Genomic DNA, 22,043 nt, shown 5'->3' with positions numbered 1-22,043 from the left:
CGTGACAGAGGTGCACCAAAGAAAAGGTACAAGGACTGCCTAAAGAAATCTCTTGGTGCCTGCCACATTGACCACCGCCAGTGGGCTGATAACGCCTCAAACCGTGCATCTTGGCGCCTCACAGTTTGGCGGGCAGCAACCTCCTTTGAAGAAGACCGCAGAGTCCACCTCACTGACAAAAGGCAAAGGAGGAAAAACCCAACACCCAACCCCAACCAACCAATATTCCCCTGCAACCGCTGCAACCGTGTCTGCCTGTCCCGCATCGGACTTGTCAGCCACAAACGAGCCTGCAGCTGACGTGGACTTTTTACCCCCTCCATAAATCTTCGTCCGCGAAGCCAAGCCAAAGAAGTATACTTCAGTATCACCCTGAAATCAATGGCAGATATCTTTTCAATATGTTATAAAAGATCCTGTGTCTAAATTGGGACGTTTGAGTTTTTTTTTAAAAAGAGATCCTCTACTTCTTGGTCTGAGATTAGATGTTCCAGCATTGGTTTTTGCTTGTTCATTTGTTACCATTTGTCCAATTCTTCCAAGCTCAGACAGTTGCTGGTTTTTCATTTCTATAGTTTGGGTTCAGATTCAGAATTTATTGTCATGAACAAGTCACAAAATTTGTTGTTTTGTGGCAGCGTCACAGAGAAAACATTCATATAAACCGCCCTACAGCAATATATTTTTTAAAATAGTGAACGAAAAGCAAGGCAGTGTCTTTGCTTCGTTGATTATTCAGGAATCTGATGGCAGTGGGGAAGAAGCTGTCCTTGTGCCACTGAGTGCTCGTCTTTAGGCTCCTGTACCTTTTCTCCGCTGATAGCAGAGCGAAGAGAGCATGGCCTGGGTGGTGGAGGTCCTTGAGGATAGAGGCTGCTTTTTTAAGACACCACTCCTTGTAGATGTCCTCGATGGAGTGAAGTCTGGTGGCTGTGATGTCACAAGCCGAGTTAACAACTTTGTTCTGAGCTTTGTACCCCCGTACCAGACAGTGATGCAACCAGCCAGAATGCTCTCCACGGTCCACCTGTAGAAGTTTGTAATAGTCTTCACATACGTACCGAATCTCCTCAAACACCTCACAAAGAATAGCCGTTGGTTAGCCTTCTTCATGATTGCATCAACATGGAGGGTCCAGGACAGATCCTCAGAGATGTTGACACCCAGGAATTTGAAGTTCTTGACCCTCTCCACTACTGACCCCTCATGTTCCCCTGTCTTCTCCCTAAAGTCCATAATGATCTCCTTGCTTTTACTAATGTTGAGCTCAAGGTTGTTGGCGTGACACCATTCAACGAGCTGATCTATCTCCCTCCTGTATGCTTCCTCATTGCCATTTGTGATTCTGACAACAACTGTGGTGTCAAACCTGAAGTTATCATCACCCTTCAATCCCCATTGATCGCCATAATCCATTCTCTAATTAAATGTCTAAAACACCTGCCAATCATTAACATGGTGTCCAACTGATCAGAATAAAGTGCAGAGCATGGTACAGCCCAGCCAGAACAAAGGATGAATGTTTTGGTGAAATATTACCCGGACATCACCCAAAACTGGTGCATGTGATTAGGTCCCATTGTGCCAACACTGGAGTCTGATACATTGCACTAGTTTTCTCTTGAATTGCATGTCCTTGGATTCCACTCTACACACCATCATGTTCAACAGATCACCCTCTGGAAATTTTAACCATTCATAAGGATGTCCCCCACAGATGCACGTTACTTTCTTCTTTATCAGGATTCTAAATGTTCACTTCCCTATGGCAACCGCTGATTCATTCTTTCACCAATACCCACTCTCTCCTGTGGGGCATTCCTTTATAACCACAGATGTCACAGCTGTCCTTTTCCATTTTCGTTCCCCACCATCAAACGCTTCACATGAAAATATCTCACATACTTCACATTCCAAGTGAGCAAAAAATGTTCTTATAATACTTTTATTTTTAATACACAATATTTTCACTGCTCACAATGTGACCTCCCCTAACCTCCTTGCAGAATTCCTCCCTTCAATTCATAAGTGTTACCCAGGTCTTGTCAGTGCTTGATTTCTCTGTCCGGCCTCCTGCATTGTTTCAAAGAAGTTCAACGTAATCAAAGCGCATTTAACAATCTCAAATATCTGCGTGGCCAGTGTTTCTGTTCTAGATTTCCATCATGCCTTTCAAATGCCTTTAGAAATTCCATTTAATCAACTGCATTTTCATCTCCTCTAGGGTGTCATTCATTGGCAATGATCACCTCTTCTGTCAGTTTACACCGACACAGACTTTCACTTTTGTTCTTTCCCCTCCAGTTTTCCTGTTTAAAATCATCTTTATTTCCAACGACTTGCATCTCTCCAAAATGTTGTCCAATCTCCTAAGTATTTCCAGGGTTTCTTTTATGTTGTACTTATGTTATCTATTTCTTATTTTAAGGTCCGATATCTGGTTGTATATCAGTTCACCCAATGGAGCCACAATAATCCTTAAACTATCTTGAAAGAAATTGACAAACCAACTGCTAATAGAATTTCACTAATATAAGCTTAATCCCCAGTCAATGACTCTGAAGCTTTGCTCTTTACAAATTACAAATTTCAGTGCAGAGGACAAATAAATGTGAAGACCAACAACCACATATTTTGTTTGATCTCCAACTACAATCAAGATGGTGGTACAAGAGCATCAAAATCAGAAGTGCCAGGTGCAGGCTGTTAAATTAATGAACAGTATCCTGCAATTGAGTAAATCATTCCAAAATATTTATATCGATTTTAAATTTTATCTTTATGTACATATGTAATTATTATGTGCTGGGGAATGTGTGTGTGTGTATGCATGTGCACCATGGTCTGGAGAAATTCCCATTGTCAATGCAGTCAGATGATAATAAACTTAACATTTCATTTATTCTGAATACCTAATAAAGTATGGATAAAATGTATTCAATTTACATTGCAGGCAGTTCAACATCCTTGATGAGTTAATCAAAGTCTTCAACAAGGAATAAAAATTTAATTGATAGACATAATTTCATAACATTAGACTTTGATTTTATGGAGTGCGTCCACACTATAGAGGGATTGCATTTCTAGATAACCATCCTTGGTGTGATTTTATGTGACCTGAACCAATTTTTCCCCATTTAATCCTAGGTTAGGATTGTAAATATGTTCCTACAAGAAGTTTTCCTCTCAGTGCTCGTGATTCAGTTATGCCCCATAGGTGGGCGGGTGAGAGGAAAGGGAGTTAGGAGTTTTGTATTGCAGGCAAAGAGAAAGGCTTGCTGTTTTAATTAACTGGAAATGAATGTAACATTGTTTGATAAAGTCTTGTTATACAAGTATCGAAGAAGAAGAAGATTGCCTGACAGTTTCCAATATAAATCTCACGGTGATCGGACACCCTGAAATATTCGTCCTCTGTATACATTTTGTGTTTGTTTATTTCACATTAATCCCATAAAAGCATATTTTTATTCTTTATCTCAGATTTCTGGTGATTTGTGAATTCCCTAATGCAAATTGCCCAAACTACTATAATACAGAGGTACACTGTGTGAGGAAGGCTTGCATTTAACCATTGCAGCAATTATTATAGAGCTGCAGGCAATTAAGTATCTGGAAGAACAGTGCCTCTTTATTCACATAAATATCAAAATCTGTTTATCAAGTTTATTCCTAGAAAAAAAACCTCCTTTTTCAAATATTTTGCATCCTGATTTAAATTATTCAACATCGAAAACCTAATGGAAATCAAGATTTCCTTTGAACACATCATATTGAAGCCTTTCAAGGACATTTCAAAATTAATAGTTATAAGAGCTCTACATTTCTCCACTTTCTGGGCAGCAGATCGGCAACAATTAGAACCTCTGCTTCATGGATCCAGATACCCACATTCAATCCTGATCTGGAGTTCATTCTGTGCAGAATTTGCATGTTCTCTCTGAAGCTGTTTTGTCAGGGTGCTCCAGTTTCTTCCCACGCACCAAAAATATGCTGATTGGTGAACTCTGTACAATTTAGTGTAGCTTAATGGCAAAAAGAAGATAATGGGACTGTGCAAGAATAAATTGCATGTTATCGATCTATAAGGAGAGGCGGGCGGGTGAGACGAATGGGATGCTCCCTTCTCAGGTGACTTTGGCCTCGATTCTTTTGTATTAAGGACAGTGAAGTTTAAATTCTGAGAGTCAACTTCTATTGGAATAGTAAAACACAAAGGTCTGCAAGTAATTGAAGTAAAAACACAATGCTGGAAAAACTCAGCAGGTCAAACAGTGAACTTTATATAGTAAAGATGCAGAACTAACATTTCAGGCTTGAGCCCTTCATCAAGGTATGAGCATGGTAGGCAGGACCCCGAGGTTTGAGGAGGATGGTGGTGGTGGGGGGGGGGAACTGGTTGGGTCTGTTGTTGAGAAAGAAATTAAGGTCTTTGAGACCTTCAGTTTGGGGGTGGGAGGTCCATAGAAATTGGTTGGCCATGATGAAAATGAGGTGGTTGAGTTCAAGGGGTAAGAGGAGGTGTCTGTGAGCTGTCGTCTGCCCTTGACAAAGTAGACACCAGTGTGCCAGACCATAACAGCTCCAGTCTTGTCTGCAGGCTGTAACTGGTGCAGAGAGAATGGAAGGTAGTGTGTTCTGAGGTGGTGAGATTAGAATAAGTGAGGAGGGTGATGTTGAGACAGTTGATGTCTCGGCATCAATTAGAAATCTAAAGATCCAGAATGACCTGTGGAGATTCTCCTGCACTTTTGTGGATTGTGTACGAGATCAGTATGGGTGGGAGATAACGATAGGGGCTGTCCCCTGAGGATCAAACATCATTTACTCACCCTGGTTACCGAAGGGATTGCCCCAGCCCTCATTGGATATGCACTGGTAGAATTGCTCACAGGTGACGGGTGGTGTATGCAGTCAGTACAAGAATCCCCCGACAGGGTTGTGAGTGGATTCTGCTTCTGAGGGCACTTTGCTATCTGATTATTTTGTAAATCAGAAGTGAGCAAAAACTGCACTGTAGAGGAACAAGGAAACAGCTGTAATGGGAGAGCAAGCAGGTGTGGGAAGAGGGAGTGACTGCCACCCTTGCTGGTTCTTTGTGAGCGAGTTAGTCTGCTCAGGACTATCGATACCCCAACCCATCCTTCATCCATCCCACTGGTCTCCAAACAGTCGGGGGTGGGGGGGGGGGGGGGGAATTCCTTGCTTGAACCTGAGAATGACCAACAACCCCGCAGCAGCTGGAAATCCATCCCCGTCAGACTCAGCGCCTCAAACTGCTGACTGCTGCCCAAAATATCTCCTCTGCCTCGACAGCAGACAGGATCCCACCGCAATGGATCATTCCAATGCACTCGATTCTATTCAGGCTCACCTGAGAAGCTCTGCTAGAAAGCCGGGGAAGAAAATTGTTCAAAAGTTTCATGGGAAAATTTAAATAAGTTCAAAAATTTGGGAATCAGGTCTTTTAAAACGAGGGGACAGCCTGCATTGAACAAAATCTCCGCCTGCCTTTTAACAATGCTGCTCAAAATAGAAAACAATCCCTTCTCATCTGAAACAACAGACATTAAACTGTCCAGCCAGTCTGATTTTACCCATTTTTGATGGCGTGCAATGTGAAGATGTTACAATTCTCGAGCTATCTTAATATGATTCAGCAAAATGTTTGTTCAGTGGACAAAATGTATTTCATTGATTAGTTTTAATGCAGTTTGGGTTGCAAATCTACAATTCTGAAAGCAGCTGCGCTGAAAAACTTTTTTTTAAATTGTATCCCTTTGAACTTAACCGTGTCCATAGTTTAAAACTGTAGGGCATGGCAGATCCAAGAGAATCCACAATTCCTTCTGTGTCTGCAGGTAGACACCAGTGGTTTTCAAACTGCCCCCAAACTCACATTCCACCTTAAGCAATCCAAATGCTATAAATGCTCTGTGATCAGTAAGGGATGGCTTAAATGTAAGTGTGAAGTGTTGAGAATCACTGCTCCAGACCCAATTGGTATTGAAATATTTTGCTTGAGAAAAATGGTCATTGGTCCATTTCTTTGGAGTTCATGAAATCGTGCATATAACGAGTCAATCCCACCTTAAGCAACCCTTTACTAATCATAGAGCACCAAAGCATTTATGTATTGCACGACAATCACAGTGTCCTGCATACTGGCCTGTGCAATGTTATTTATGCAAAGTTCTATGAATTTCAGGATTTGGGTCAAACAAAATTGTCACAGTTAAATGAAGTTTATGAAAAGCACTCTTTAATTTTCTGGCTTGCTAAACAAGATCTCTACTAAAGAGAAACAAAAGCTCCAGATGCTAGAATCACCAACAAATCTGTCGACATTATAAAACATCACATTTTTTCTTGCACTAACTACAACTGTGAATGTTTACTTATCTATCCTTTTACATTTATCTCTTTTTCTGTCTTGCCACGGTGCGGTGATTTAATGGATGCTGTTGAAGTTGCAGTAACTTTGTACATCTGTGTTTGTGTTATGACAAGAAACTCTCAACTCGTATTGAGCAAACAGTGAGCTTGCTGGATGAAATCAGGGGGTCCAATAACATCCAGAGGTAGAAATGGTCAGTCAACAAATCGGGTCAGGACCCTTTATTGAGGGTAAAGTGGGAAAGGGGAGATACTGACTACCTCAAGGAGTAGAAGAAGCTGGGATAGGGTCAAGAAGTAAAAACACAGATGCTAGAAGAACTCAGCTGCTCTCAGAGTCCCACCCCGGGATCAGGTAATAGGGTATTGGACAGAAGGGCGGAGAGATGGAGAGACAGATAGAGGACGGGACCACTGTGGTTAGGGTGAAGGGCAGGAGAAAACTTAGAGAAAAAAAGAATGGGAGCAGTTAAAGAAGATGGAAACTGGAGTGAGATAAGAGGTGGGACTTACCCAAAATTAGAAAAAGTTTCATGCCATTGCCTAATGTTTGCATTTGGTCTCACTCTAGCTTTGGACAAGGCCAATAACTGAATGGGGAAGGGGACTAAAATGGTTTGGTGCTGGGAGTTCAAGCTGAAACCGACATCAGTCTGTATCAAAGTAATCCCCAATCTCTGTTTGGTCCTATTGACCTAGAAGAGGCCACATTGAGAACCTCAAATACTGTAAATCAGGTTGAACAATGTGCGTGTAAAGATCTGCTCACCTGGAAGGTCCGTTTGTGACCCTGAATGGAGGTGAGGGGGACAGACAATAAGGATACTTTCTGATATTACAGTGGCAAGTGCCTTAAGCAGTAAAGGGTGGATGGGAAGGGAGGACCAGCAAGAAGCAGGCATGGGTAGGGAGGGGGAGGGGTAGCTGAGAGTGCAATCATGCTGAAGCTGGCTTAAGTGTCATAAGATGTGACAGATGCAGAGGCCAATAGGGTGGGACGTGAGGATCAAAGGAACTCTCTCCTTATTCTGTCTGGGGGGAGGGTGGAATGAGGGTGGCAGTACAGAAGTGGAGGAGAAATGGTATGGGATTTATCAATGACTGTTGGAAGGAATCCACGTTCATTGAAGAGAAAGGAAATGTCCTCATCTTGGAAACAGCTGTGGCGAAGTTGGAGAGATTGGGAGAAATGGAGATGAGGGTGGGACGAGGTATAATCCAGGTAACGGGGGGAAATCTCTACTAAAACATCTATTCGCAACCAAGTTACCAACTGAGTACCAACCCTGGACACAACATCTCAGTATAAATGGGGAAAAAGAAAGTTCAGTCAGGAATGTTTCAGTGATCGCAAGATTGACACTTCTGGAATTGGAACTAACTGGGCCAGATATCATTCATACTCGGAAAATCATTACTCCACCCATAACCAGACCCAGTCTAATTTCCCAGCTCATATCACAGCAGATCAGATAGCTCCTCACCTGTATCCAAAGCGGTGTACTTAACAGTTTGAGGAGAATGGGCACAGGGATACTCTACTTTACCTGCCTACTTGCTTTTAATCTTCTGACAGTCACCCAACTACCTGTACCTGTCTCCTGTTCCTTCAGTGTGACTGGATCCTTGTAGCTCTTATCCACAAACTCTTCATTCTACTGTACCATTCTCCCTTGTGAACTAATTTACTATGCGCAGACGACTGTCGTTCTAACACATGCAGTACAAAATGCTGAGAATAAACATTTATTCTGTTCAGCTGTTATTGTGAATAGTTTCAGGAGGAGAGAAGGAACAGCTGAATGGAGTCTGGCCAACTTGTTATACCCAGCAAGAGCGGCATTAATTGAGAGTCTGGGAACCAATCAGCCCCCATTGACATCGATCTCAGAGAAATATTATTTTGCAAATGAAAAGGGTGGATGTAACAGAACAAAATAAACTTTTTTTTTGTTTAAAAAAAGTGGAAGGATTTGCTTAACTCTGCAGAATCTAATAAGTTAGACAACACAATAAGTTTGTTTTTAAAAAAAATAAAGCACAAGGATTTGAGTGATTAGTGTGTATTTCAGCAAATGGATAAGGAAAATGTGTGTCACAGCAAAGTGAATGCAGGACCTAAATTAGATTAATTAAATCATAAAATATATATATGATTCTTTTATATTATTTATGTTTGGTCCCAGGGTGGAATAACCACAATGGCAACTTGGAGTATTCACCTTGGAGATGAGGGAGTACTGGGAGACTTGCCATCTCCCTGATAACTACATCTGCACGAGGTGCATCGAGTTGCAGCTCTTTACAGAGTTAGAAAACTGGAGCTGCAGTTCAGTGACCTTCAGCTCGTACAGTAGAATGAGGAGTTCGTGGATAAGAGCTACAAGGATCCAGTCACACTGAAGCAACAGGAGGCAGGTACAGGTAGTTGGGTGACTGTCAGAAGATTAAAAGCAAGTAGGCAGGTAAAGTAGAGTATCCCTGTGCCCATTCTCCTCAAATCGTTAAGTACACCGCTTTGGATACTGTTCAGGGTGGGGGGGGGGGGAGGGGGGAAGGGGGGTGGGGAATGACCTACCAGGACAAAGCCGCAGTGACGATTTGTCTGGCACTGAGCCTGGCCCCCTGTGGCTCATATGAACAGTGTAATGATAGGGGATTCAATAGCAAGAGGGGAAGACAGGAGATTCTATAGACACCCGATGATTCGTCGCCTCGCAGGTGCCAGGATCGGGCTCACAGCATCCTGAAAAGGGGAGGTGAGCATCTAGAAGTCGTGGTACATGTTGGTATCAATAACATAGCTAGGAAAAGAGAAGAGGTCCTGAAGAGAGAATACAGGGAGCTGAAAGACAGGACCTCAAGGTAATAATCTCAGAATTCCACCACCTGCTATATGATTCCACAACTAGACACATATTCCCCTCGCCCCCACCCCCCCCCACCCTGCCTTCTGCATGAACTGCTCCCTCTGTGACTCCCTTGTCCTCTCTTCCCTCCCCACCAATCGTCCCCTTGGGACATACCCCTGTGACCGCAGAAGATGCTCCACTTGTGCCCACACCTCCTCCCTCAGTGCCATTCGGGGCCACAAACAGTTCTTCCAAGTGAAGCAACATTTCACTTGTAAATCTGCATGGGTATCTATTGAATCCGGTGCTTCCGCTGTGGTCTCCTCTACATCGGAGAGACTGGACGCAGACTGGGAGATCGCTTTGTTCAGCACCTCGGCTCTTTCTGCCGCAATAGCGTGGATCTCCCAGTGGCCACCCACTTCAATTCTCCATCCCATTCCCTTGTCCACATGTCTGTCCATGACCTTGCATTACAGCCAGATTGAGACCACCTGTCAATTGGAGGAACACATCATCTGACTGGGCACCCTCCAACAGCCAGATTGAGACCACCTGTCAATTGGAGGAACACATCATCCGACTGGGCACCCTCCAACTGGAGGGCATTAATATCACTTCCCATGCTTTTGTTAAAACCCTCCTCCCCACTCCCCATGCTTCCCCGTCATCTCTCCATTCCGTCTCCTTTCGCACAGACATGATCAATTCTACCTAGACCCTTATCACATCCGAATAAAACACCTTTTCTTGGTCTGGATTCCTCCCCCATTGTTTGAATTCTGAGACTCTCTGAGATAACCTGCTTCTGCCTTTTCCAATTTTCCCTTGAAGAAGAGCTCAGGCCCAAAACGTCGGCAGTAGATCTTTGTCTCCTATAGATGCTGAAAAGACCGGCTGAGTTTCTCCAGCATTTCAGTGTTTTTACTACAATCACAGTGTCTGCAGCCTATCGCATTTTACTGCCTGTGCCACACGCCAGTGTGGGTAAGGCAGATGAGTATGTGGCTGTATAACTGGTGCAGGGATTCAGATTTCTACATCATTAGGATCTCTTCTGGGGAAGGTACAATAGGTACAAAAAGGACGGGCTACACCTGAATCAGAAGAGAGCCAATATCCTGATGGAGATTTGCTGGAGCTGTTGGAAAGTGTTAAAACTAGTTTGGCGAGGCATGAAAACCAGAAGGATACGGCAGAGAATAGAGCAGATGGTGGAAAGTTTGATTCAATGTGTAATGAGATTGTGAGAAAGGATACACAGTGGAGGGAACTTAAACGTAGCTAGTTGGAAAGATTGAACAGTGTTTACTTCAATACAACAAGTATTAGGAATAAGAGAGATGAACTTAGAGCATGGATTTTTATAAATGACCTGAATGAAGAAATGGATCAGTAAGTTCGCAGATGACTCAAAGGTTGGAGGTATTGTGGATAGTATAGAAGATTGTCGTAGGTTACGTCAGGTAATGGACAAGATGCAGAGTGGGCAGAGAAGTAGCAGATGGGGTTCAAACTGGATGTGCGAAACAATGCATTTAGGAATGTCAAACTCGAAAGTGGGGTACATCGTTAATGGCAGGATTCCTGACAGCGTGGGAGAAAAGAGGGATCTTGGGATTCAAATCCATAAGTCACTGGCACAGGCTGATGGGTAAGTTCAGAAAGTTTGTGGCATCCTGACCTTCATTCATTCTGAGATTGAGGCCGAGCTGTGAGGTAATATTGCAGCTCTATAAAACTCTGGTTGGACCACATTTGGAATAATGTGTTCTGTTACAGTCACTTCATGACAGAAAGGATGTGGATGCTTTGGAGAGGTTGCAGAGGAAATTTATTAGGATGTTTCCTGGATTGGACAAGTGTCATATGAGGCAAGGTTAAGGCTTTTCTCTTTGGTCTAAAGAAGGATGAGGTGACTTAACAAATTTGAGAGGCCCTTTCACATTAGCAACCCACTATATAGTGGAGTAATAGACCCGTGTTGCAGTACTGGGTGAGCTGCTCACATTGGACCATGAATTTCCTGGTTCATGTGAATATCGTGGATCTAAGGGGGAGGGCCCAACCTCCAGTGGTGATATCCCAAGTGGCGTTTTGCTTACTCGCAGGGAAGTGAAGTCAAGGCATGAATAAAGCACATACGTACACAATAACCGTGGAGGTGAAAAAAACATGGAAACACACGCAGGCACTAACAATACCTGGTTGAGCGGGTTGGCCGTTCACACTGTAGCCGAGTCAACTCTGAGTCAACTCAAGCAGGCTCTGATACAACCTTCTATCAAGTATCAGAGCCCAGTTGGGAGCGTTCACACAGCCAGGTGACCCACTAAATATCTACTAAATTGCCTGGTTATTTGGCAGTGTGAAAGGTGGACAGCCAGCAATTTTTTCCCAGGGCGACAGTAGCAAATGTCAGAGGACGTCTGTTTAAGGTGAGGAGAGGATAGATTTCAGAGTGGCGGGTGCCCAGAATGCATTGCCAGGGGTGATGGTGGAGGCTGGTAAAATAGGGACATTTACAAGACTCTCAGGCAGGCACATGGATGCAAGAAAAATAGAGAGTTATGATTGTGAGAGGGAAGATTGTTGAGTAGGTTGATGAAGGTCAGCACAACATTGTGCTATAATGCTATAATGTTTTAAATTTAAAAACACACCATATAAAGAACCAACCAAATAGCAAATCTTTCACTAAACTGCCCTGGATTGCAGCACACAAGGGAAGATACCCTCCTGCTTCTGATTGCAGACGCCTTGATATCTTGGACATGATATAAAACTGAATTAGATTAAAAAACGACAGGAAAAGGAAACTAAGATTCTTAAACATGGAACAGAACACAGAAACTCCATTAAAACATTCAGCAGTTAGTACTTAATAACTCAAGGATAACAGACTTGCAGCCAAAAGAGGTAAGGTGGTAGTTATTGTGTGCAAAGCATTAAAGAACATAATTCCAGCAAAAGTAACAAACACAGGGTTCCTCCCTCTGTAAATGAACTCTTGACTTCCTTATCGGCAGATCCCAATCAGTGCAGATTGGTAACATCACCTTCTCGTTGACCATCAACACCGTCACCTCAAGGTTATCTGCTTATACCGCTGCTCAGATTCTTTCCACGCTTATGACTGCATATCCAAGTTTAGCTCTAACGCAATCTAAAAATTTGCTGACAACACCCCTGTTGTTGGCTGAGTAACAGGGCAATGATGAGTCAGAATAAATGACGGAGGTCAGGAATCTAGATGCGTGGTGCCAGATGCTCTCAGCATCAGCTACACAATGGAGCTGATTGTAAACTTGAGGGCGGGGAGGTTCTGGGTTTGGGATAGGAGGTAGCACCAGGCAGTATGGGGTTGGGAAACAATAAGCTTGGAGCGGTAAGCAAGAGGAGATGTTTGAGAGCACAGGTCTGGGCGCCAGACTACAAAAGTACCACCCTTGTCTGCGGGTTTCATAGTGAGGTTGGGATTGATCTGGAGAAAGTAGAGGACAGAGCTTCAGAGGGGATGAAATTAACACGTGAGGGAAGTGGTGCTCTGGCCTCTTCTACCCCCACATGCATCCAGGACAGGATTCCCCTTGGCCTTACCTACCACCCCACTATGTTCCACATAAAACATTTCATCCTCTCCAATTTCTGCCACACGATCCCACCACCTGACACATCTTCCCTTCTCCGCCTTTTGCAGGAACTGCTTCCTCTGTGACTCCCTCGTCCAGTCATCCATTCCCATCAATCATCCCCTTGGTACCTAACCCTGTGACTGCAGGACATGCGACACTTGCACCTACACCTCCTCCCTCGCCATCATTCAGGGTCCCAAACTGTCCTTCCAAGTGAAGCAACACCTCACTTGTGAACCTGCAGGGTTCACCTACTGTATCCTATGCTCCTGCTGTGTCCTCCTCTACATCAGAGAGACTGGGCACAGACTGTGAGATCACTTCGTTGAGAACCTGTGCTCTGACTGCTGTAATAGGATGGATCTCCCAATGGCCAAACATTTCAATTGGAGACCACGTGCAAATTGGAGGAACAACACGCAAATTCCGTCTGGGCCCCCTCAACCAGATGGTTTTAATATCAACTTCTCCCGTTACCGTTATTTCCCACCCTAATCCTCCCCCACTCTACTTCTGCATTCACAGAGCTACCCACCTCCTCCAATCAATTCTATGCTTTCCCCTCTTGCCCTCCTATCCACATCCACGTATCTTGGCTGTTGGCCCTTACTCCTCCCCTGCCCCTTCTTCCCTCCTCCCCCCAGCGACCTGCCAGCTTTTTCCTCTATCAGCTTGACAGAGGGCTCAGGCTTGAAACATTGGTTATACATCCTTGCCTCTGACGGACACTGTGGGACCTGCTGAGTTTCTCCAGCAATAACTTTACACGAACTCTGGGAGATTTCAAGATTTAAGATTATTGTGTAATAAAGACAGTGCAATATTACACAGAATTTGTTTTTGTCTGTCTTAAGGTAGATAGATTCACCATCGAGATAAATTGCCTGAAGCGCCACTTACAGTCAGAGAAAGAGAAGCAAAACGGAGTCCCCTCAGAGACACCGAGTGTCACGGATTGGCCTCCAGCACTTCGGCAACCCCCACAGCTCCAGTCCAAACAGTCATCAGCCTGAGCTCCAGATCCGAACTTCTGACACCATCAGGAAACCCTTAAGCACCATCTCGCATCCCAGTTCCGATACCTGGTACCCCTTCAGCCAGTTCTTGAACCAGAGACCAACAGCCCACAGCCTGGCGTGAATCCCTCAGCCGCAGTTACCACCAGCAGCTCTTAATACTCTATCACACTTCTATAGGTGTACTGTGGAAAGAATGCTGGCTGGGTTCGACAACCATGTTTGGAAACACTTTGTGCACCTCCTGTACTCTTTTTGAGATAAATAATAGCCTCAGTTTTGCTAGGAATGGGCAACGTTACCATGAGGATCATGGAAGCCCAGAAATGATGGGTCTAGCTCCACCACTGCCAGGGCTGAGTTCTTCTCGCTGGGCTCGGCAGGGAGTCTGATGGTAAAACAAGAGCTTCCTCAGCATTCACACCAGGAATCTGATCCTGATCATCAAACCTGGAGCTGCACTAACTAGACCATTCATTTGAATGAGTATCGGTCGACTGCAGCAAATTAAGCATTTCTTTAAGTTTTTCAATTTCTGTAACGTTTTTATTATTTTTAAATGTTTTTCATTACTCTGTTTTTATGAGAGCTGTAAAAAATAATTTTTAAATGTAATTAATAACCAAAAGGATGTCCTGATTTTATTTACACTAATTAAACAACAATAAAATAACAAATGGTTAAATGGCCCAAAGAAAAACAACATTTAAAATTGTCCAATTTCAAATCCCTTTCTGGTTTTGCTCCTGTAACCACCACCAATTCAACCCTCTAATCTCTACATTCGGCCATTCTACCCCCCCCCTCCTCCCCCCCTTGTGTATTTGTTCCTTTGTCTAATTGTAGGTGTCTGGCCATGTGGCATATTTTTCAATTTCTTGGTGACACTTGCTGCTAAACAACACATCATCATCATGGCCCATCCCTTCGCTAGCGAAGATGAACACAGTGCCTTGTCGTTCTTCCGCCCTCACAGCAGTTTTTGTAATTGTTGGCACTTTGTGATGTGTCGCTGCGAATCGCGGAACACCACGCAGTGCAGAAAAAATTTTTTTTTTAATTTAAATCGCTAAACTACTAGAGTACAATAAAAATAATAAGATGTTGCAAAGGAAATAGAGCAAGGTAGAAAGTTCTCATCTTCATTTTGATAATGTTCCAGTACCTCCATATCTTCTCTATCAAAAGACTTCCACTCCACCACCTCATTTGACTTCCTCCCACCTCATCTTAACCTCTTTTAACCCCTCCTCAACTTGCACCCTTTTCCATTCTCATGCCTCCTTATAAAATTCTCTCCGACAGGTAACATCAAACATCAGCCCTTCACGTTCAATCCTGGTTAGGGTTTGAGGACAGGGGAATGGGCGAGGGGGTGTGGGGAGGGTGTGTGCCTTTCTCCATTCCCCGCAAGGACCTGATATAGTCTCACATCATCCTCAGAAAATCAGGAGGGTACTAGACCAGACTCAACAGGTTGAGGGGGGAAAGGACTGAAGGATGGTCCTGTCCCACCCCAGAAGATACCAATGAAAGCCAGTTTTGGTAAAATTTCAGTTAGATATGCATTCAGCATGTGGAAGAACTAGCACATAAATGTGCATTTGCATTTAATAACACATTTGCTTTACGATTTAAGTTTTTGTTTACTTACTTATTTTCATTGTTTTCAAATGTTATTGAATGAAAAGTACATCAGGCAAAGAACTAGCAAATAGCTGTGGCAAGGGGCAAGGCTCTGCTCTCAGGTAATAGTTTCATTGGGAGGTTTGAGGCCTGGTTGCAGTTTTATTCCAGTGAAGGAGTCTAAAGGACGACTTCCAAGAAGTTTACAGAAATGATGGGTCTAGCTTCAGCATACAGGAGGGAGATTGAAAACTTAGCTGAATGGTCTACTAACAACAACCTCGCACTGAATGTCACCAAAACCAAGGAGCTGATTGTGGACTTCAGAAAGGGAAAACCATCCAATGGTCATTGGGAGATCAGAGGTGGAAAGGGTGAGCAAATTTAAATTCCTGGGAGTTACCATCTTGCAGGACCTTTCTTGGACCCAACAGGGTAACGTCATTGCGAAGAAAGCACGTCAGCACCTCTACTTCCTCAGAAGTTCGGCATGACATCAGAAATCATGGCAAACTTCTATAGATGTGCAGTTGAAAGTGTGTTGTCTGGTTGCATCATGGCCTGGAATATCTCGGAGCAGAAATCCCTGCAAATGTTAGTGGACACAGCCCAATACATCACAAGCAAAACTCTCCCCACCAGCAGGAACATCTGAATAGCAGCAATTATCAAAGATCCACACCACCTAGGATTTGCTCTGCTCTTGCTACTGCCATCAGGGAAGAGATCTGTCTAGGTGCCACAAGATTCACACTATCAGGTTCAGGAACAATTGCTACTCCTCCACCATCAGACTCTTCAACGACAAATTCAGAGACTCATTAAGGACTCTTACTTTGCAGTTATTTATTACTGAATATTTTTTCTGCAATACAGAGAAGGTAAAAATCACAATATGCAAAACACATTGGGCAGGTGCATGGATGGAAAATATTCAGTGGGATGTGGGCCAATTGCAAGCAAATAGGATTAGCTTAAACAGGTTTCTTGGTTGTTGTGGATAAGTTGGGCCAAATGATCTGCTTTCAGAGTCATGCTCTGAATCTGTCTCTATGAATCAATAGTCATCTCTACCCGACCATCCCATTTTGTCATTTCAGCTCTGGCTCTGCTCAGATTCGTTAATTCACCATACTTTGCACAGCACCCTTGTTTTAAATAGAGTGTTCCTTACCTTGTCCAAAACGGTTCTGCCGAGAATCTATGTTTGTTTGCCTCCGATCTGATTGTTCCTCGTTCCCAGTGTCTGAAAAAGACAGATAGTAGGACATCAGTGTAGTAGAAACTTTTTTGTGTTCGGCAGTGAAGTTACTTATCAAAAAGAGCTGAGGTAGGTGCTTTAATCTGAATACTTAACTGAAATTTCAAAATGCACTCAATGACTTAGCTTTCATAATCAGTATTAGTTATTCAAATCAATATACAGTAAATTATTGTTCTGAAGGATGTTTGTACAAAAAGCGTTGAGCAAGCTTTCAATATGAAACTGAGATTCACTGTCGTCATTCAATATCTTGAACAAAATCGTCTTTTGAGTTGTAATACACACATATTTCACAATGTTCGGTTTAAAACATGGTACAATAAATCTGTCCACTTTTCATTTTAAGAGGCGATTGGCCTGAGCAGGAGATCAAACAAGTCCTTATTCAGTCTCAACACTTGGTCATCAGGTAGAAAAGCATCCCAATAACTTTTTTTTCTAAAAATAAACTTCATTGGACAATAAAAATGTACATGGAAAGGAAAAACAATGCTACACATGTTTACATTCTTTGTATCATATTTCCAATTAAACTCTATGCTTTGTTTCTGGACATTGAAGTGTGGACCATCGTTATACTATATTGCACCATTGCCACGAATCTGACTACCCCCTTCATTTGTTTGAGGGTTCCCCACTGGTCTCAGCCCCTTATTTCACAGTGGCGAGGAGCTAAAATGTGGTCCTCCCCCTCATTATCTCTGCATTGGCTGCACCACACTTCAATATGCCCATCAGCATATTTTTCTGCAGTCCAGAAGGTACCTGTCAACAGCATTCCCTCACTGACATCTCACTATGCTGCAAGACCAACAAGTCTTGGACAGACCAAAGACCCATGATCTTCCAGCAACATTAGACATTTGTCTCCATGTGCAACCCATTAAACAGAGGGCGAAACACGAAAGTTTGCAGATTGTAGTAAAAACACAAAAATGCTGGTGGAACTAAGCAGGCCTCGTAGCATCCAGAGGAGGTAAAGACATACAACTAACATTTTTGGCCTGAACCCTTTAAGGTATTAGCAAAAAGCAGGCAAGTGGGGGAGGAGGGAAGAAAGGGCAGGAGGATGACACAAGTCAACAGACAAAAAGAGATAAATCAACATGGATAAGAGGAGAGGCTCTGTGAATGTAGAGGAAAAGGAGAAAGAGAGAGCTTGAGGAAAGGAGGCATAGGGATAGGGAAGGGAAGATTCGGTGTGGGGGTGGGGGTGGTGGAGGACTAACAGAAACCAGAGAAATTAGTGTTAATGACAGCTGGTTGGAGGCTCCCCAGGTAGAACATGTGATTGTAATGCCACCTGGTTGGAGCATTAAGCTGCAGCTTGGGATGGACCATGACAAGGACCCCTGCATCTTTCACAAGATCTTAGCAAATTCGCATTTGCAAAGAGGTGGGCGTCTCCTTCCTCTCTCTCCCAGTTATTTTGAGGGCTCCTCTCTCTGCCAACCCAAGTCTTGGTGCTAAACGCTGCTGGAGGAACTTAGGTCAAGCAGCTAAAAAAAAAACAACGGTTGACAGTTTGAGGTGAAATCCTTTTTTAAGACTGTGGTGGAGAAGCCAGTGTAACGGTGACAGAGTGAAAGGTGTGGGGCAGTGAACACATGTGGGATTGGTGAACTATGTAGAGGCATAACTCAAAGAACAAAGGCAGTAAATTGTTAAACGAAGAGAGAGCGAGCCAAGGTAAACCAAAGGGTCAAGTGAAGGAAGTAAGTCACACAGGATGGAGTGGTGATTAGTAGATAAAAGCTGCCTGTAGTTCCGGGAGATCCAAAATGAGTGGTGGACTAGCCTCGCCAAACGAACCCAGCTCAGCGCGGACATTGGCGACTTCAGGGGTTTCTACGAGGCTCTAAAGGCTGTGTACGGCCCCTCACCCCAAGTCCAAAGCCCGCTGCGCAGCTCAGACGGCAAAGTCCTCCTCAGCGACAAGATCTCCATCCTCAACCGATGGTCAGAACACTTCCAATCTCTTTTCAGTGCCAACCGCTCAGTCCAAGATTCCGCCCTGCTCCAGCTCCCTCAACAGCCCCTAAGGCTAGAGCTGGATAAGGTTCCCACCCTGGATGAGACATATAAGGCAATCGAACAACTGAAAAGTGGCAAAGCAGCAGGTATGGATGGAATCCCCCCAGAAGTCTGGAAGGCTGGCGGCAAAACTCTGCATGCCAAACTGCATGAGTTTTTCAAGCTTTGTTGGGACCAAGGTAAACTGCCTCAGGATCTTCGTGATGCCACCATCATCACCCTGTACAAAAACAAAGGCGAGAAATCAGACTGCTCAAACTACAGGGGAATCACGTTGCTCTCCATTGCAGGCAAAATCTTCGCTAGGATTCTACTAAATAGAATAATACCTAGTGTCGCCGAGAATATTCTCCCAGAATCACAGTGCGGCTTTCGCGCAAACAGAGGAACCATTGACATGGTCTTTGCCCTCAGACAGCTCCAAGAAAAGTGCAGAGAACAAAACAAAGGACTCTACATCACCTTTGTTGACCTCACCAAAGCCTTCGACACCGTGAGCAGGAAAGGGCTTTGGAAAATACTAGAGCGCATCGGATGTCCCCCAAAGTTCCTCAACATGATTATCCAACTGCACGAAAACCAACAAGGTCGGGTCAGGTACAGCAATGAGCTCTCCATTAACAATGGCGTGAAGCAAGGCTGTGTTCTCGCACCAACCCTCTTTTCAATCTTCTTCAGCATGATGCTGAACCAAGCCATGAAAGACCCCAACGATGAAGACGCTGTTTACATCCGGTACCGCACGGATGGCAGTCTCTTCAATCTGAGGCGCCTGCAAGCTCACACCAAGACACAAGAGAAACTTGTCCGTGAACTACTCTTTGCAGACGATGCCGCTTTAGTTGCCCATTCAGAGCCAGCTCTTCAGCGCTTGACGTCCTGCTTTGCGGAAACTGCCAAAATGTTTGGCCTGGAAGTCAGCCTGAAGAAAACTGAGGTCCTCCATCAGCCAGCTCCCCACCATGACTACCAGCCCCCCCACATCTCCATCGGGCACACAAAACTCAAAACGGTCAACCAGTTTGCCTATCTCGGCTGCACCATTTCATCAGATGCAAGGATCGACAATGAGATAGACAACAGACTCGCCAAGGCAAATAGCGCCTTTGGAAGACTACACAAAAGAGTCTGGAAAAACAACCAACTGAAAAACCTCACAAAGATAAGCGTATACAGAGCCGTTGTCATACCCACACTCCTGTTCGGCTCCGAATCATGGGTCCTCTACCGGCACCACCTACGGCTCCTAGAACGCTTCCACCAGCGTTGTCTCCGCTCCATCCTCAACATCCATTGGAGCGCTTACATCCCTAACATCGAAGTACTCGAGATGGCAGAGGTCGACAGCACCGAGTCCACGCTGCTGAAGATCCAGCTGCGCTGGGTGGGTCACGTCTCCAGAATGGAGGACCATCGCCTTCCCAAGATCGTGTTATATGGCGAGCTCTCCACTGGCCACCGTGACAGAGGTGCACCAAAGAAAAGGTACAAGGACTGCCTAAAGAAATCTCTTGGTGCCTGCCACATTGACCACCGCCAGTGGGCTGATAACGCCTCAAACCGTGCATCTTGGCGCCTCACAGTTTGGCGGGCAGCAACCTCCTTTGAAGAAGACCGCAGAGCCCACCTCACTGACAAAAGGCAAAGGAGGAAAAACCCAACACCCAACCCCAACCAACCAATTTTCCCCTGCAACCTCTGCAATCGTGTCTGCCTGTCCCGCATCGGACTTGTCAGCCACAAACGAGCCTGCAGCTGACGTGGACTTTTTACCCCCTCCATAAATCTTCGTCCGCGAAGCCAAGCCAAAGAAAGAAGGAAGAAGTTCACCACATGAAACTCTTGCCCACATTTCTAGCTGATTCATTTTCTGCTGTAACCTTTGAAAATTTTCTTCACTGTTGACTGTGCAACCAATTTCGTTGGCATCAGCAAAATTATTTACCGTTCTCATCCAAATCATTAATATTAAAAATAAAAAAGGACCCAGCAATGATGCCTGCAGCAAAAAAAACCTACACTCCCACCTTTGCTTCCACAAGCCAAGACGATCAGGCATCCAATTAACTAGCTTAACCTTTAAACTTCCTGACCTCCTGGGATCTGTCAAAGGCCATAGACCAGCAGTTCTCGACCTTTTTTTCCCCAGTGACATACCATCTGAAGTAATCCCTAACTATCCACAGAGCACCTATGCTATCTATGGGTGCTCTGTGGTAAGGGATTACTTAAGGTGGTATGAGAGTGGGGGGAAAAAGAGTGAGGAACACTGTACAGACATTTTTCTTCAGCCTTGACCTCGTCAATCTTTTTCGTAACCTCTTCAAAAAAACTCCAATCTACTTTGTGAGACAGGATTGTCTATTTACAAAGCTATGGCAACTATTCCTCATCAGTTCTAGTCTTTCCAAATGCAAATAAATCCTGTCACTCAGAATCCCATCCAATATTCTTCGCACCATTGATAGAAGGCTCAGCAGATGGTGGTTCCCTGGTTCATCCCTGCTGGCTTTCTCAAAGAAAAGCACAGCATTGACTATCCTCCTGTCTTCTGCACATCACCCATGGCTAATGGTGATATTAAAGTCTCTGCCAGGGCCCAAGCAATCTTCTCCCTTGATTCCCATAATAACCTTGTATACACATGGTCAAGCTAGAGGGATTTAATCACATTTATCCATGTCAAGACTTTCTCCTCAGGATATCATTGAACTCATGTTTCCATGTCCTTCCATATGAATACAGACACAACTGCACCCATCTCCCCTGGCTCCACAACCTACTCTCTCTCCCCCGTTACCCCTTTACTTTTAATATGATTCAACATTTTCTTGGCCTGGTATACGAGGGATGTCCAGTATAATTTCCTACGTTCATTCTTAAGAATACTCTGCATCTTTATATTCCTCCTGGGTCTCACTTGATTCCTGCTGCCTATACCCGACATATTCCTCTTTTTTTTATTCCCCTACCAGATCTATAATCTCCCTGTCAAGCAAGTCTCCCTATTCTTCTGCAATCAGAAATTAATAAATCTGAAATCTTGCCTGCCTTGCTCTTCACTAACCCTATAACAATTTACAGTCCGGAAACAGGCCATATCACCCCTTCTAGTCTGCACAGATTTACATGAAACTCCACTAATTCCACCTACCCACTCCCTGCCCGTAACCCTCCAATCCCCTCACATCCATATACTCATCTAGTCTCCTCTTAAATG

The 22,043-nt window shown here is 44.1% G+C and overlaps 1 protein-coding gene across 29 annotated transcripts in view; it reads right to left on the bottom strand.

Annotated features, from left to right (window-relative positions):
- The window catches only part of LOC138746747 (protein TANC2-like), a 502,350-nt gene that overhangs the window by 267,705 nt on the left and 212,602 nt on the right, over positions 1 to 22,043 (bottom strand). For all 29 annotated transcript variants that reach the window (XM_069905106.1, XM_069905108.1, XM_069905110.1 and 26 more), the window contains one exon: positions 16,700 to 16,771. In XM_069905106.1, the coding sequence (XP_069761207.1) occupies positions 16,700 to 16,771 (72 nt within the window). The remainder of the gene's footprint in view (positions 1 to 16,699; positions 16,772 to 22,043) is intronic.

This window comes from Narcine bancroftii, chromosome 12 (assembly GCF_036971445.1).
Source record: "Narcine bancroftii isolate sNarBan1 chromosome 12, sNarBan1.hap1, whole genome shotgun sequence".
Classification (NCBI taxonomy): Eukaryota; Metazoa; Chordata; class Chondrichthyes; order Torpediniformes; family Narcinidae; genus Narcine; species Narcine bancroftii.
Note: the sequence above shows the minus strand (reverse complement) of the source record. Positions and strands in the feature narration are given on the sequence as shown.